Raw genomic sequence first — 17388 nt, 5'->3', positions numbered from 1 at the left:
AGTCTGTAATTACGAGGGCGTCTCATTTCTCATAGATAAAGCCGAGACTAGTTAGTTAACTAACTAGCTTGGGTCTGGCTAAGCCTATGACGGTCTTGAGCTGAATACGACTTTCCAGTCCCCAGGCCATGAATCGCTGTGCCCCTTCAAGGATTGTGGGAGGGACTGCAAGGCTGGAAATTTTCATGGCAAAACCTGGAACAAAATCTGGACTCGTGCTAACCAGAATTCCGCGTCGGAATGTTGTGGCCTTATTGTGCCTTGTCCGCCATAGATTTCCCACCCAGACCCGATGGTGTTGGGACAACTCACGGGTTGGCAACTCACTGGTTGGCCTTGCCTTTGCATTTTAGCTGTTCGTAGGGTTGACCATAGGGCGTACACGATGCAGAAAATCCCCTTCGTTGCCTTGCGAACTGCTGGTTCGTGACGTTGTCAGAAGAGAGATAGATATACGAGTTGATGCTGCAGAAAACCATCCCAGCCTCGGGGCGAAGCTGTTGTAAGTATCACTTGGGCCATTGAATAACATCTACTCTGCGTTTTGAGTCATGTTCTCGTACTCATTGACTTCGGATTAGCTCCTTAGTTGGTGAGGTATTATATTACTCTTAAGCGATCGGTGGTCATGGGCGCAGCGGTTCTCTCATGCGTGGATTTATCCAGCATTAGGAGTACCGGCCTACCCGCCAATTTTTCTTGTTTATCAAAGTTCTATTCCCGATCTTAGGCAGGCAGAAAAAGGACAAGCCAGATTCTACCTAGAAGCGAGAACGAAGATTTTCCCATCTCGGACAGCTCGAGACTAAGCTTACTCTACTAGCCTTAGCCAGAGTGGCTGTGAAAACGAGGTGCTTAAAACTTCAAGCTCAAGCTTCCTGAAGCCATATGAGGTCCTCATATAAGACATGTTACCTCTCTGGGGTTATACATTTACCGGATTACGGAAATTTTTTTCGACTCTTCAAGTTTCATTTTCATATTCCCCACCCACCCCCTCAAAAAACAATTGTGTGCCCCTGTTGCAAAAATGTTATACCAATTTATTAAGAAAAAGATCTATGCCAGACGGCAACCAAACGAAGTAGGAGAAACAGAGAAAACAAAAAAGGCAAAGAAAAAAGGTCCATGTCGCCATCAGCGACAGAATCAGGATCGTGTAATAGAGCTGAAACCTGTTGGAATGGCTAAATCTGGGGATCAACACGACAGCGCAAGCAAGAACCCCCATTTCGTCCCACATCCACCCCCGGAACAGGGCGATCCAGTTGGTCACTGTCCACAATGTAAAAAGGAGATTCACGCCGCCAGAGTATATCGCTGGAAGTTGATTATTGGCCTGCTACTTCCATACTTTCTCGCATCGGTGGATTTAACTATAGTTGCTTCTGCAATGCCGTTTATCGCTTCTCATTTCAGTAGGTTGTCATGTCTCACTCTTCATTTATCAACAAAGTTGTACCCACTTCTTCTAACGTTCTGCATGTAGGTAAATTGGATGAAGTCAACTGGATTGTCACCTCATTCACCTTAACCTCCACGGCATTCATCCCAGCTTTTGGACAGCTAGCTGATGTCTATGGCCGTCATTTCGTGCTCCAGCTTTCCATGTTTTTGATGCTTGTTGGCAGCGTGTTCTGCGCCGCTGCACCGACCTGGGGAATGTTGCTCTTTGGCAGAGCTCTACAAGGGACTAGCTCTGCGGGAATTATGAACTTGATTCAAATTGTGCTCGCTGATAATGTATCCCTGAAAGAAAATGCGAAGAACTCCACTATTTTCCAGTTCGTGTCTGGGATTAGTTATAGTGTCGGACCAATAATTGGAGGGTAAGCTTCCGTTTCCCTATCTTCGAAGCATCTTTTACCCCTGTGGGGGACAGCAAATTGACGTCTTTAGGTATTTGACCAATGTATGTCAACCTGTATATTTTGCGTGGAAGTAGTCTTTGGGACTTTCTAATGACTTCTAGGCGAACTGGCGATACTGTTTCGTTCTGAGTATACCCGTATGCCTTATGTATTTCCTTTCGTTACATATCTGCACTACTTCTTGTCAAGTCGCCTGACTTACTTTCGATTGGATAACTAGATTGCCGCTTTTGCCCACTTCATCATATTCTTATTGCTCCGTAAGGAGTTAGTCAAGGGCACTCACTTCACCGATGGTTTTAAACTATCATCTTTCCTATCGGGGCTGGCCACCATTGATTTTGGTGGTACTACCCTTTTCGTACTTGGAATCGCCCTTATTATCTTAGGCACTACGTGGGGAGGTGCAGCATACCCGTGGGAGTCAGCAGCGGTTCTTGTGCCGTTGGTGTCTGGGTCAATCTTTTTTGTGCTCTTTTTTGTTTACGAGTTCTACCTCGAACCAGGACGAGTGCTCGCGAGAATCTTCCCACAGCAAACCCCCATGATCCCGTTCCTTATGTTTAAAAGGAAGGATACATCGCTGCTAGCTATTCTTGATTTCGCTACCGGAGCAGGTGAGAAATGAATAACTTCCCACCAGTCAATCCTGAGTACGCCGTGCTAATTTTCGTTATAGCTATGTATTCGGTTTTTTACTTCATTGGGATATATTTCACCCTCGTGGAAGCCTACTCCCCGGGGAAGGCAGGTATACAATTGTTATTCTATATCCCTGGCATTGGAGGTAAGGTTTTATTTTACCCCTTGAATCATCCTCTGCGTCCTTTTTCACCATGGCACTACTAATGCCAGGTTTCTAGCCGGCGTTTACTTGGCCATGTTCGCATGTAATGTGTGGCCTTTGCAAACCTTCGCACCACTAAGCTTCGGCACCTTAGTTGAAACAATAGGTGTTGCCCTTCTCACCTGGGCTGTCACGACTCGCAATTTATCTGTGATCAACGGGATGATGGTTGTAGCCGGTGCGGGAACGGGTCTTAGATTCATGCCCGCCTCATTACACGCGGCAGGGATCTGGCCAGATAAGCTCGCAGCAGCAGTGTCTATTACGCGGTTTTGTATCCCTTTCGGTGGTACTATTGCCCTTGCTATCATGGGCAGCGTCTTCAATAATAAGATGGCGGGTATTTTCCGGCTGTCCAGTGGGCCACGGAGCAGTGGGTTTGACACGAACTCCAATCAGAGTTTGGATGATATCAGCAAGCTTCCGCCAGGGGTACAAGAGAGCATCCGTAATACGGGGAAGAATGCAGTTATGTGGGCGTTTGTATCCATAATGCCAATTATGGCGATCAGTTTTGTAACGGGGATGTTTTTGGGGAATGTGTGGATAAAAAAGAAAAGTGAAGAAAAAGCCGAACAGAACCAGCAGAATGATCCCGCCCCTGAAGCCGATGACGATGAACATATCGCCAGCAATGAGGTAGTGTACTCCTCATATCTGTGGGCACTCTTAACGGTATGTATATTTCCTCTAATTAAAGGCTTCCCTTTGTCTATCTCTTTTAATTTCGTCGAAAGCCGAAGACTACAGTTGTTCTAATCACGCAGGGCAACAGAGAACCCTAGAGGCAAAGAAACACATCACCAAGCCCCTTACCAAAGCCGAGAAACAGAGACAAGCAGCTGCCTTGCTTGAGGAGAAGCGACAGCGGGTAAAGCAAAGGCATCAGCCATCGGATGTTGAAAATGCTACTAAGCCTTCCCCTCGTCCTCCTACGCCTCTTCGCTCACTTGCGTCTTAGTTTCCGTCTCACTGACATTATTTCGAATCCGGCGTAGCACTATACCCGCTTTCTTTCGTTTCTTTTAGGATCGGTTTTCATTTTGAGATGTATAGAGAGATTGGACCCCTATATGGATTCTTTTCTTGACGCTATACTTTAAATACTTACTTTATTTCCCCATATTTTTCGACAATCTAACATAGAACTGCAACCGATTGGCTAGGCATCGGAATTGCACCATTCCCCTTGTAAATTCCATTTGTAGTCGGTAGGGCCTTGAAAAGGGCGAGCAGAGGCAGGAGAAATACAATATTTGAGAGGTAGGCTAGATATCGATCGGCGTTGATGCCCACACAACCAGCAATTATTACTCCAATACCCCATCCCATTTACGGTTGTAGCGGTAATACGTTGAGATGCTCTTCAAGGTCTTGGAAAACGCCACAATGAAGTCTCCCTCTATGCATATATACGGGCATTACGCACTCATATAAGCCCAACAGAGTTCATGTATATACTGATTACGATAGTACATTATAAAGAAGAGCATAGGCAGCGAACACTACCTCAGCACGCCCCCAACTCCAGCCCACCCAAGCACAAAGCCACTAAGCGCTTCCCCCATGGAACCACCACCAAACCAAACATCCCTCCACGCCCCCTTTCTCGTTTGACTGCCCTGTTTATTCAATTTCGAAGAGCCATCTCCTTGCCCTTCAGTGATAAGTTCCCCTGTGCCCGGAAAGTACGCGCCAACACCCATTCCGTTGCCAAACCCGATTAGCACTGCATGAAACAGGAAAGAGACGATGAGCGAGCCCAGGAGGTAGAAGAGGAAGCCTTGGGAGGAGCGCAGACCAAGGATTCCGGCAGAAATTCCAAGGAGAAACGCGGTTAGGGAGTGGAGGTTTGAGAGAGTCTGTTCGGAGTGGGGACGTTTGTTAGTTTGAGGTTTAAGATGGGGAAGATTTTTTGGGTTTGGGGGGGGGGGGGGGGGGGGGGGGGGTTTGAAAATGCACATACACGGTTGTTATGCATGACTGAATCGGGAACGAGAGGATTGATGAGGAGAGAGAGTTCTTGTGATGTTGGAGGCATTGGGACAATTGTGACGCTTTTCGATATTATCAAGCTTTCTCAATACGTTTGTGTATGTGTTTATATGGGTTGCAGGCTCCCGTATTCGTTGCTAAGATATTTGTTCGTATTGACCTTGAGAGCAAAAAGTGCTCAGACAGCGGTCGAATATGTCCTAGGGAGAATATAGCAAGGACACACAGAGAGTTCTCTCGTATGTCCTTTCAATTCTTAAGCAAATCCAACCCTTTCAAAATGGCAGCTGGCCAACGCAAAGATGTGTCCAGTGATCAAAAATGCGTCTGACCGCGGGATCGCCGTTGTCACAGCATCAGGCCCCTAAACGGCGGAACAAAGCCGTAACAATTGAGTTGAGTCAAGCAGACGTCGTGGAGATGTAGTTAGGAGTTGTGAACAATAAACTCTGGGAGAATGTAATCTCTTACTCTGTGGGATGGTTCAATCGTACACGAATCACGTGCGATGGGGCGGAGGAGCAAGATCACATGATATAATATTTCATTTTCAGCAACGGCAGGGATCGTAAAACGTCACTCGTAGAAGCAGGTTGGTTTCGTACTTATATTTGCATAATCATTTAATGGGCAGTTTAGTTGGATAGCATCAGAGTTGACTCTATAAACCTACGGCCGACATTTCAGTGTGGAACGCCTTTGTTGCCATTCTCAAATAGTTTGGAAAGACGAAAGGGGGGAATAAACATCAGAGGTCTCTATGGAAGAAATGTGTTGAGATGCAAGTAGTCCTATGTAAAGGCAAATGGGTGAAGAGGTACAGTATCACCTTTCGTCGTAGTACGATTTAACATGGCAGGCGAATTGCCAATTTCGATTAACCGCCAGAAGATATAAGAATAGAAGAAACAACTGAGGTGAGAAAGACATTAATAGTTTCTAAACAATCGTAGCAAGGTCATACACAATCATGACGTAAAAGGGGAGAAAGAGAGGAAATGGGGAAATTAGTTGAGAAGAGAAAAAGAAAATACGAGAGACGAATAGTATATAGGGGAGGCGAAACAGACGGAAAAAAAAAAACCCCGCAATGCTAGATCAGAAGGGAGTCCTGTCAAAATTACACAAGAAAAAAACATTAATTTTCTCTCCCGGCCACGAATTCATCCCATCGATGATCAAAGGTCTGGTTTGTATCCATTGATCTTTGTCCAACTTGGAAATATGTGCGTCTCCCAAGTAAGCGGAACTCGACCGCGGTAAACTGGAATGCATATATATCTAGCAATAGGAGCTGCTCCGTAATAAAACAAAAATTATAGATCTTCTTTCTCCTGCTGCGAATTAAGAAAACAAAAAAAGAAAATACAAGAACTGGAACAAGCCCATTTCTTGATTAGAAAGTTCAACTCGAAAAAATAGGTTTAAGATTTTTTCCCCCCTTGGCTCTTCCGAGGTTCCCGCAAGTTTGGGAACAACGAGGTTGTGAAGTTAAAGAACGGAATCCAACTTTCCTTCTGCCTTGGCGTCTTTGACTTGCTCAAAAACCTATTGAACGGTTAGCTCATGTTGTCAAATAATAGCAGTATCTCATGTTGGAACTAGCCTTTAGCATCTTGTTTCTGGCCCCAAGAGCATTCACACCACGCTCTTCTAGTCCTTTGTCATTTAATTCGATTAACTCAGTCCACTTAAGATCCTTAAGGTTTTCGGTATACTTGTGAAGACGAAGAGATCTAAGCCAGCTGGGGACATCTTGGAGTAGATGAGGATCAGTTGGATCTTCTGGTGGCTTGGAGCTTCCTCGTCTCCCGCGCGGAGATCGACCCCGTGTCATCTCAGAATAGTCAGAAAGATAACCCTCATGGTTACCAGTGAAATGGCCAAGATTGAGCCCAGCAAAGCTGTTATTCAATAATGAACTCGTATCATAGGCTGCGAGGAATCCGTTGTTCTGGGGGGAAGCAAAACTCAGGTGTCCCATGCCTCCTTGCATTGCAATCCCTGGGGAGTTGGGTCGAGATCGACGACCAGCCATAGCAGCTTGCTGCTGAGCCTGTAACGCCGCAATTTGTTGAGCATTCAAAATCTGACCAACATCATTCACCATGATGAGATTTGTTCCTGGGATATTGTTGTTATGAAGTCCAGGAGAAAGAGGCTGCTGGTTAGCATTTATATTTTTGCCTTGCACATCATTAGACCGCGCACGACGATATTTTCGTGCATCGTCTAGTGCAATACGATTATTGACGGTGGACATAGCGGCCAGCTTCATCGCAGTGGCATTGGCAATCATTTCCGAATGCTGTGAGGCATTTTGTTGGTGATTAAATGTCGGTACGCTCGGGGTGTTTGTCATTGATGCCCAGCTAGCATTTCCCATGTTATAGGGAGAAAATAATGGAGGCTCTGATGGAAAATCCGGAGCAGCAATTGTGGTGTGCTGGATATTGGTTGAGCCTTGACCCAGGGGCCGGGGGGAACGTAGCCCTGCCGACTGAGGCGGTTGAGCGAATTGGCCCATGGGCTGCTGATGCTGTTGTTCGGAAGATGATTTTGGTCGAGCAATGGGAGGCTGAGGCTCGGGTGCACGTTGAGCCCAAGGAGATGTCGGCTGTTGAGCTAAATTGTCTTTGCCACTATCCGGAGCAGAGATGGTCGGCGCGATCAGGGAGGAACGGTCCGCAAAAGCAGCACTATTTCGACTCGAGGCGGGGACGGCTCCAGTCTGCTGTGTAAACTCAGCCTTCTGTTTCGCGATGGCTGCAGCAGCATCTGGAAACATGGCATTGATTGTTGATGAATCTAGCGCTGAGTTACGCTTGTTCCCAGGAGAAGGCGGGGGGCGGCCAAAGGAATTGCGAGAGCTCTCAACGTTCAATTTTGACATTGCATCGGTGAGGCGGTTGTTCATAGGATCTACAATAGCGTATCAGACATCTCATTTCTTTCATCAGGAAGTGCAGGTGCGGCTACTTACCTTTTTCACCAAAGTTGGCAGGGGACAGGACGCTAGACATGGGGTGGCTCTTGGACATCTGCTGAAGAACCTGTATGAAAAAGCGGATCTGGACTTGAGTAGTTTGCTGGAGCAGAGCATAAAGAGCAGCGGTTCTCTCAGCTTCACTGAGAACACAGAACCATTGTTCAATAGCGCTCAGTTCATCTTTGAAATCCTGATCCAAGGTGGCGGCAGCCATCTCCTCCAAGGTAGTCTCATACTGGTCAATATCAGCAATCCACTGCTGGGCAGCTTTGTCCATGTCATCGCTGTTCTGAGCATGCGATTGCTGATTGTAGAAGACTTCTGAGGAAGGGCGAATCCCCCTGGCAGAGAGAGGAGAAGCAAACGATGACATGTCTGCGGAGGCACGCAATTGATGGGAACCACCACCAAGAGTGCGGGATGATGGAGGTCGGAGCGAGGATTTCGAGGCTTCGGGAGTGCTGTTTCTATTTCCAATAATATGGCTAGCCATGCTAGCAACAAGAAGAGCGGCTGAAGGCGGGGAAATGGGCGTTCAGATGACAGGACGGGATAATTATCAAGGGGGCACAGATGTGATTAGGGCAAAGCTCCTGCAGCACCGGCTGACTTTGCGTAAGTATATGGCGGTCGTGACTGAAAAACAGCTTCACCGACTGTACCAGTCACTGTTGATGGAAAGTCGAGGTAGGATAGAGGAAGCTGACTATGCTCTCCAGTCCCAGATCGATCCGAATGAGGTGGTTCAGATTGGGCAAGCGATTAAAGACAGACCAGTCCAGTGGCTGTACTGATTGGGTGTGAGATGTAATGGAGACAACTGGGGTAGGTTGTAAAGAAACACAAATAAGGAGGAATAGCAGGAAGATGAAGGATGATTAAGATCTGAGTTGGTGGGTCAAACTGCGAATGGAGGATACGAAATTAGACAGCAGTGTGTCAAACACAGCCGCGAACGACAGTCGGGAGCTGGACCACCAGAAAAGGACGAAAATTACGGAGAAAAGAAGAGAAGATAGCGAAACGGATGAAGAGTATGATAGAGAAGGAGTGAGGATGGGAGAAGGGGAGGAAGAGAAAGACGGGGAGGATGATGCTGAGGAAAAGGACGGTGTTGATGGTGAAAGACTTTTTGAGTTGAACGAGGTGAAGGATTTTTGAGTTGAAAGAGCCCCGCTGACTAAGGGCGTCAAAAACTTCCCCGACAAGGTTTAGTGCCTGGATCAGCTGACGCCTGCCACTTTCCCTAATCAGGAAAGGTGGATCCGGGAAGTTTGTTCTAACAGATTGTTCCACTGGGACGAACTATATAATAACTAAATCTCTGCAACGGGTAAAGACTTGGAAACAATGCCACAAGATGTCATAAATGGCGGGTTCCAGAGCTCTTCTGAAGGCTGTCGGAAGTTCTGAAAGTTGTTAGGAAGTTTACTTTCCATCTGTAAAAAAAGACTTGGTAATTTTACAGGAGAGGTGTCGGTTTTCCTTGATATCCACTGTCTCTAAGCTGTGACGAGATGTGTTTGACTATAATTTCTTTGTCTTCACGGAAGTTGATGGAGAATATGGAAGTTTTCTATAAATTGCAGCTTTAATTCAGAAACACCAGACAATGGCCCTGTTTTATGTCAAACATGGAATCTCTATCTCGCCCAAAGAACTTCGAGAAATTTTCTGGAACATGCTCAGATCTAACCATGAGAGTTGTCAAAATTCAACCAAAGACTCTACAATGTAATGAACTATGCCAACATTAACTAAAATTCAAATATGAGTTCAATTGAGTTTGGTAGGAGAATTCTTCAGCTTACTTCAATCTAGAAGGGTGTGATCATGGAAACAGCAGTCAGGGTAGATGTTGATGACTTTCATAACCTTTGTCAATATCATTTGTGGCAGTGGCCTGAAACTTCCCAAGGACAGGACAGGTTACACATCTCGAGGTCGGTAGGGCAGTTTACATTTGCATTGACATGCCTGTACTACGGAGTTTCGTATAAAGGAGGGCTCGAAGGATAACTATGTGGAAAGACAACTGTCACGAAGTAGAGGGATCCAGTACGCTGGATTTACTTACCAACTTCTTCGTCCGAACCGGCCCCACTCGGGTAAAAATAGACTTTAACTGAAACAAAATAAATATATGTTATTCGATACAAAATTTATGAATGTCCTCAACTATAGAGTTAACGATGCCAACACCGTAAACATCAGATGAGATGGAGAATATAGAGATATGGTGTTATAAGGAAGAAAAGAAATCCAAAAATCCAAAAGGGCACTGTCGACAATATACCAATATATCCAACGATAGGTACAACGAACTCCCGGTGAGAATCCCAAATCCAATACATATTTATGAAATATACTTAATGATGGTAGGTTATGGTGAAACCATGACTTCAGACTTCACCGCTGCTGCCAAACGCTTCCGCCGGTTTACCAAAATGTGACGGGAATAAGAGTACCCCGCATACACCACCCCAACAAGGAGGAGCATCCCACCCGGGACTCTCAAATCCCATATCAACGCCTGCAAGCGCGTTTGGAAAAAGAACGTGCGTTTCTCACTCCGCCGAATAGCGACGAGCTGCGAGAAAGTGGACCAAAAGGATCCAACAAACGATTCAGCTCGTGTGAGTGCTGTTGCTTCGATAATCGGCCAGTATGTAGCCAAACGCCACTCAAACTCCGCCTCAGGATGAGCCTGCTTAATAATATCCTTGCACTTGTCTGTCATCTCCATGAAGAGCGCTCGCCCATCCAGTCGTTTAACAAGGTCGCGGACAATCTCGCCTTCGCGATCATCTGTTGCAATAACCACGGGCTGCTCCGAGTTTAACTGGGCGCGCTTCACGTTGTCATAGAGATACGAGCCCGTCCAGTCACATTTTCCGAATATGTTGCGGAGGACTGGTACTTCGTTCTGATGACATGGGTCCTTTTGGCCGAAGGAAAGGTCTGATGGCCAAGTGCGAATGTGCAATGCAAGCGCTTTGGGAAGGATGTCGGGTAGCATATCGTTTACACACGCATCGAGAGGTGTTGACAGGATGAATAGTTGCGCGGCTTTTCTCCATGGCGCCGCTCGAAATGGAAGAATGAATGCATCCCGTACAAACCCAAAGGCGGACCGCTGCCAGTATGATTCGGTTGTGGCAGTAATTCGGACAACCTGCTCCTGCGTTTCTGCGATTTGCCTCGTGTAATTCACGACTAGAGTGGGGGCATCATGTAAGTTGGTAGCGACTTGCGGCCTTGTGTCATACCCCAGTTGTTCAAGTCCCCATGCATCAAAAACATCGGTGACCGGTATCAGCTGCGATTTATCAACTCCGCGGACGGCAGGACAGATGATCCCAGGCGATAACAGTCTTCGGGCAGGAAGAGGATTTTTAACGGCCGACGAAAGGTGCAGAAGGAACTGATTATTGAAGTATGCGAAGTCCGGAATATCCCACTATAGTTCCACGAGGAGTTCATCAGCAAAATGACATAAAATCCCACATGATAGGTCATCGCGGTGAAAACAAGCGGACGGAATCGCCGTACTGTGAAATATTTCTGACTGCCCTTGTAAACCACAGGTGCTCTCCATTGAGGCAAATAGAGAAACGAGACCGTAACCAACAAAATTGCTACGAGCAATAGTCCGCGGAGAGGCCATTTCATGATTTCGATACTGATTAAATAAGATCAAGCACCAACGTCGTCTTTTGCCAGAAATTCAAGTATCCCCCTCGCAAAACTCTCAGGCCTCATTCTCGAAACGGATCAGAGGTTAGGCAAAAAACCCCTCGGGCCATGCTAGCGGTTAAATCGCTCGCATGCTGCCTGTTCAAAGGGACCAATAATAGAATTTCCCCCTTCACCTGAACGCAATAGCGGCTATTGCAAAAATAGCCGAATGATGGCGCCACATATGCACCTAAGCCCATAGTTGGAACAACAACGTCCGTTTCTATTGGACTGAAAGTGACTGTCTGAGGGATACCCATGCTGGCTCCGTGAAACTCTGAATGAGAAATCCCCATCTCCGCCATCGCTTGGCACTAACAAGCGTTGCGGGAAGCTTTTAGCCGAAACTGGCATCGCGGGGTTAAACGGGAGCCACTTGGGGTCAACTAGAACGGCCAAATTTCTCAAATCGGCCCCTAGCGTGTTTAGGTGGGAGCTGTCGATCTAACATTGGAGTATATTACTTATGTACAACCATAAATCAGTCGAGAGGCGCACACCCGAGCCCTCATTCCTCAAGGGATTTATATTCATTGGTGATGTTCCGCAAAACCTAGATGGTAGGCTGTCCAGCGTATAATTAGCAGCGGTTAGATAGATCTCAAATTCGAACTGGTATAAGCTCGGCTTAGGTTTTTCGATACAGATTGAACAAAGGGGAGTGTTGCGAATGCCGTGGCACTAGGCCCGTTGAAGGATAGCGCCCTATCCATGCGTGATTTTGGTAGGAATTCAAATTGTCCGCAGAGAATGGACGAACATATGCCATTGGTCTACAAAATTCTCCGCTATTTGATAACTACGAACTCTCTCTCTTAGAAACGTTTGGAAGTTCCTCGCGGGTGCCGAGCACGGATTCTCATGAAAGCTCAGCATAGTTTGAAACCGATGTAACGGGAATGCTAAACAGCCCGAGTTCAACTTAGCAGCTGCAACGATCCGATCTCTCGAGACCTGTGGATATTTTTGTAGTTATCGGATCTTGAGAGAAACCGTGCATTTTGGTTGATCATGTTAGCAATGAGCTTCATATACAGAGACTTTTCACTGAGATCTATGCTGAAGATACCCAATCTAGTGGAACGCTATGGGCTCAAGAGCTGAAGACGACGCCAGCTCCCTTCAGAAGTTCACAAACACCATGACATCTACATTGATCATGGATTGCTGATGAAATTTAGGAGCTCAGACAGCTGTAGTGGGACGAATTTTAGCAGCTTCAACCCGACACCTTTCAACAGCAGCTAATGGAGATTCCTTCTCAACCTCTCAATACCCCACATCAGAGATCACAGGGGTTATAAGAAGAAAATGTGAAGACAGATATGAAAGTCTGCGTTGAAGGTCGAATCATTATGGACGAATTAAGTAGAGAACTCCGGTGTCCGACTCTGCCATCATTGCTATCTCTGGAGGTCCCGAACCAGTTGAGGATTTTTACAAGGATGACAATAATTACGCCAATGCAGCCATGTTGTCAACCATAAAGATGGGTAATGTTTCAGTGATTTTATTCTCAAAAGCCTTTCTCAGCAAGAGGAGTATTCGACCGAATTTTATGAGTCTCTGATGTGTGATGGCGCATTTCTTCCTATCATTTGATCATTTCATGTCGTTTATCCCTAGGTTTAAACCCTTTCGCTCTTCACTTTTCAACGTCCCTAATAGGTAGGTAATCATTTTGCCAAAAGTTATCAGAAGCGAAAGTACTCTCCAACAAATTGAAAACCCATACAACTAAAATGCAAGTTTCTCCTCAAGAGTTGCTTGAAACTTACCTCCGACTCGAAGACACCGCCTGAGCACTTTATATGTACAGACAAATATCAGTCAAAAATATCGCAGATAGACCCTCCGTGTATCTGTGGATTTAAAGGCAGTCTACAGCTCCTTGAAACCCTCCTCATCTTGGATCAGAACCGCGTAGAGATGGTAGTAAAGTGGAAAAAAAAAAAAAAAAAAAAGCCATTCATAGATTTTACTGGAAATTGAGACACGCATACCTGTCGAAATCCACTGCCCGATGCTTTGGCGGGATGTGACCAATCAAGCGTTGCTGTCCCTCCGACCAATCACGTGCCACAAAATTAGACGGGCGGAACCTTAAAACTGATAGGACAGGTAACGTGACCGGCGTTTTTCAATATGATCCCGCGGGCGACAATACGACTCGAGTTCCGCGCCACTTTACACCCAAAAGCTGTCTAGGTACTTAGCCATGTTTCCATGAGTTTTACTTTAACTCGCGGTATTAACCTCTAAACCATTCTAACTTGTTCTCAGCTCCTCTCCAAGAGCCTCTTCTCGTAGGAGTAGTATGGCCACCCACATCACAGGGTAAAAAACCCGTCACTGAATCTCCGGAATTAACTTCAAAGCCTGCCATGGAGGGAACTGAGGGTGGTGCAACTGGCCAACCTTCTTATGAAAGCTCTTATCCTGATATCCCCTCCAGCGTTTACCTAGCCGGGGGAGATGGTACACAGCCTGCCATCTCGGGAGCTGAACAGGTTCAAGATATTTCCATGGTTTCCGAGAGTGAATCGGGTCTTTCCGGTAGTGAAGTGCCCCATGCTAATGAAGAGCATGAAGGCTCTTGCAGGAACAATCAAAAGTGGTTTCTTGAAGGAATAGAGGCTTACGCAAATGTCCCAGATATTCAAACTTCCGAAGAAAGCTCGTAAGGAGGGAATATGCTCCCATAACTCCTTCTAGGTTAGATTTTGAACTAATTTGTCTTAAAGGAGTGAACCCGAAACTCAAGAGGAAAATCAGGAATCAGGAGAGGAAATCGATCCCGATCTAGGATTGTATGGTCGTAGGAGAAGAAAGGGCCGTTACGCAAAAGATGGGCCATCTAATTTCGGTGCGCGAGGCGGGAAAGGCATCAAAAGGGGTCCCAGAAAGCCAATCGAACCTAGTTTGGAATTCAAAAATCTACATTCCGAAGCGACCTCTGCTTTCATTGATACCGACTATGAGAGAGCCACGGTCCTGGTTAAACAAGCCATCCAGATAAACCCTGAAATGTTTGCTGCGCATTCTCTATTATCGGAGATTTTTCTTGCACAAGGTCAGAAGGACAAGGCGCTGGCCGCACTATTCAGTGGTGCCCACACTCGCCCAAAGGACCCTGCCGTTTGGATGAAAGTGGCGAAATTGATCCTGGAAAGGGCTGGAGAGGATCGCTCTTCAGCACTGCAAGATGTGGTATATTGTTATAGCCGCATTGTTGAGATTGATCAAAAGAATTACGACATACGATTTAAAAGAGCGGCAGTGTACCGCGAACTGGGTCATAATGGGAAAGCCGCACAAGAGTATGAAAGGTTACTGAAAGATCTGCCGCACAATACAACAGCTCTTCGGCACCTTGCAGAAACTTATATTGATCTAAACGAGGTTCACAAGGCAAAAAGCCGATACGACGAAAGCATCTCGTATTATACTTCGCTGAGTTTGGAGGAAGCCACTGACTTTACCTGGTCTGATGTGAACATTTATGCTGAATTTTTCAGCTACTTGAATGATTATGAACAGGGGATATTTCAGTTGAGATCCCTTTCTCGGTGGCTACTCGGAAGGAAGGACGATACAGAATGGGACGACATCGTTGAAGACGACCGGGAGTGGGATGCTGAAGACTTTCCTCGTCGAGTAGATATGCCATTTTTTGATCCCAATAAATATCCGACTGAGTCTTACGGGATTGGCCTTCCCTTGGAACTTCGCGTGAGATTAGGAATATATCGACTGAAACTGGGTCTTCAGTACAGGGAAGAAGCCTTGGTATGCAATTGCAAGATTTGATTATTAATCGAGTAGAGAGCTGATGTCGAATAGTCTCATTTCTCCTGGCTCAACCCGGATGACGCCTCAGAAGGCGCCCTACTCTATGACTTCGGAGATCTCTTTAGGGAAGCAGGAGATGCTCTCAAAGATGCAAAATTATATCAAGATGCTCTTACTTATTACCAACCACTTCAAAGCAGTCGTGAATATGCTGATACCAGCCTTTTCATGTCGATGGCAGAATGTAATACGGCTTGTGAAAATGATGAAGCAGCTGAAAATTGTTATTTAACGGTTGTTGAATACGATGAGAACAACATCGAAGCGAGAGCCAAGTTGGCAAAGTTCTACGAAAAGTTAGGATTGATTGAGCAAGCATTGAAATATGTTAACGAAGCGATTGAACTGGGACGACGGGAGTCAATGCCAAGGCGGAGACGAAGATTTGGCTCTAGGGCCTTGCAACTTGCAAAAGAATTCCGTTCGACGGAATCCAGAGAGTTTGCGATGGCAACGTACGAGGGTCCGATTGGGTCAGAAAATGATGATTGGGCAACTTCATCTTCGCCAGCGGGTGTGTCCGGCGGACTCATGACATCTGCAACACCAGTTTCAAAAAAGCGGAAGCAAGGGAAGAAGGAGGACGTTGGTACCGACCATATTAGCTATCTGTACTCTAAGTTATTAGAGCTTGGACCAGAGATGAGGGAGGGCCAAGAAGACGCAACAGAAGATTGGCTGGATATCGCAGATGCTCTATTGAGAGATTTTCGATCAAATCGGATCTTTTTCCCAATGCAACGGCATATGATGTTCCTGGGATACTCCAGAGAAGCGCAACGAAAAGCTGGACGACTGAAATCGACTACAATAATGGACGAAGTGGAAGAAATGGCAGGGCGACTTCAAGCATCGCTAGGTAGGTACAGAATTTGATATTAAAATTTGAGAGATGGCTAATAAAATATGCAGGTACTCCAGAGATTGACCCTGCCACGATACCAAATGACTACCACTCGATATCATTCAAACAGTGGTTAGACATATTTTTGGAATATGCTCTCGTCCTGGCAGGGCAGGGCCAAACGGAAGAAGCCTACGATACCCTTTCTGCGGCTGGTGATGCCAGCGTCTGGTATCATTCCAAACCAAGTAAATTTCAGATTTATACCTGCTGGTTCAGTAAGTTGGTTACTCCCAGCCCCGAGCCTTCTGCTCCTTACCCTAACAACATATAACAGCCTGCGCTCTCCGACTCAAGGATGAAGAGACGCTCTCCAACATTTCCCGCTGGTTCATGAAAGAGTATCAATTTGTGACCGACACATACCGTCTCTTCGCAGCTCTAAGTCGACTTTGTGGTGATCCACGTAAATCCCTGTTCCACTCGTCTCCTAGCATGAAATTCATGCTACGCCAAATAAAAGCAATCGACTACACCCTTCCAGATGATCCGCTGCGGCCCACTGCGGCCCGCCGTACTCGAGCTTCCGTCTTTCAAGAACGCGCAACCTTGACGACCAAGGATGCATCTGGACAACCCATTCCTGCAGAGGACATGGATGTTCCACTCCTAGTCCTCTATGGCCATATTCTTTACGCCGGGGCAAGTTTCACAAATGCCCTTAACTACTTTTTCCGCGCCTACGCCCTCGCTCCAGAGAATCCAATGGTTCTCCTATCTATCGGCCTCAGTTACATCCACCATTCCTTAAAACGACAGTCTGATAATCGACACTATCTTATCATGCAGGGACTGTCGTTTATGCAAGAATACCGACGTGTGCGAGAAAAGAGTCCGATTCCTCAAGAACGCCAGGAGGTGGAATTCAACTTTGCGCGTGTCTGGCAGATGCTGGGATTGATGCATTTAGCTGTACGGGGATATCAGCAATGTCTTTTGTTCAGTGGAGAGATTGAAGCTGAGCGAGAGAAGTTTAAGAAGCAGAAAGAAATGGCTACGGCTGTTGGTGATGGAACATCAGATAAAAGGGTTTGGGTGGAGGATTTCTCTCGCGAAGCTGCATTTGCTTTACAATGTCTTTATTCTTTCTCTGGGGAGACTAAGTTGGCAAAGGAGGTCACTGATAGGTGGCTTATCATCTAGTAAACAGGCTCACTATCTGTACATTTTTCTATAACTCAGGATTTTTTGC

General features: G+C 46.2%; 6 protein-coding genes across 6 annotated transcripts; 3 read left to right on the top strand and 3 right to left on the bottom strand.

Annotated features, from left to right (window-relative positions):
* Positions 1–1030: 1030 nt before the first annotated feature.
* On the top strand, positions 1031–3679 carry PAAG_00793 (hypothetical protein; the record flags this gene model as incomplete). Its single annotated transcript, XM_015844139.1, has 8 exons — positions 1031–1418; positions 1490–1829; positions 1900–1912; positions 1973–2008; positions 2092–2488; positions 2551–2658; positions 2735–3393; positions 3494–3679. 8 exons carry the CDS (start codon positions 1031–1033, stop codon positions 3677–3679), a joined length of 2127 nt encoding a protein of 708 aa, XP_015700920.1.
* Positions 3680–4223: 544 nt separating this feature from the next.
* PAAG_00792 (hypothetical protein) lies at positions 4224–4759 on the bottom strand (the record flags this gene model as incomplete). Its single annotated transcript, XM_002796887.1, has 2 exons — positions 4224–4580; positions 4685–4759. The coding sequence occupies 2 exons, from the start codon at positions 4757–4759 to the stop codon at positions 4224–4226; spliced, it is 432 nt and encodes a 143-aa protein (XP_002796933.1).
* Positions 4760–6204: 1445 nt separating this feature from the next.
* PAAG_00791 (hypothetical protein) lies at positions 6205–8195 on the bottom strand (the record flags this gene model as incomplete). Its single annotated transcript, XM_015844138.1, has 3 exons — positions 6205–6261; positions 6356–7635; positions 7697–8195. The coding sequence occupies 3 exons, from the start codon at positions 8193–8195 to the stop codon at positions 6205–6207; spliced, it is 1836 nt and encodes a 611-aa protein (XP_015700919.1).
* A 416-nt stretch (positions 8196–8611) lies between these two features.
* Positions 8612–8863, top strand: PAAG_00790 (hypothetical protein; the record flags this gene model as incomplete). Its single annotated transcript, XM_002796885.2, has 1 exon — positions 8612–8863. The coding sequence occupies one exon, from the start codon at positions 8612–8614 to the stop codon at positions 8861–8863; it is 252 nt and encodes an 83-aa protein (XP_002796931.2).
* A 1222-nt stretch (positions 8864–10085) lies between these two features.
* Positions 10086–11464, bottom strand: PAAG_00789 (hypothetical protein; the record flags this gene model as incomplete). Its single annotated transcript, XM_015844137.1, has 2 exons — positions 10086–11162; positions 11411–11464. The coding sequence occupies 2 exons, from the start codon at positions 11462–11464 to the stop codon at positions 10086–10088; spliced, it is 1131 nt and encodes a 376-aa protein (XP_015700918.1).
* Positions 11465–13824: 2360 nt separating this feature from the next.
* On the top strand, positions 13825–17339 carry PAAG_00788 (hypothetical protein; the record flags this gene model as incomplete). The annotated part of the gene is made up of 5 exons (XM_002796883.2): positions 13825–14120; positions 14185–15229; positions 15284–16151; positions 16205–16414; positions 16474–17339. The coding sequence occupies 5 exons, from the start codon at positions 13825–13827 to the stop codon at positions 17337–17339; spliced, it is 3285 nt and encodes a 1094-aa protein (XP_002796929.2).
* Positions 17340–17388: the final 49 nt, after the last annotated feature.

The sequence above is a fragment of the Paracoccidioides lutzii genome (genome assembly GCF_000150705.2).
Source record: "Paracoccidioides lutzii Pb01 unplaced genomic scaffold supercont2.2, whole genome shotgun sequence".
Classification (NCBI taxonomy): domain Eukaryota; kingdom Fungi; phylum Ascomycota; class Eurotiomycetes; order Onygenales; family Ajellomycetaceae; genus Paracoccidioides; species Paracoccidioides lutzii.
This window is presented reverse-complemented; position numbering and strand designations above follow the sequence as displayed.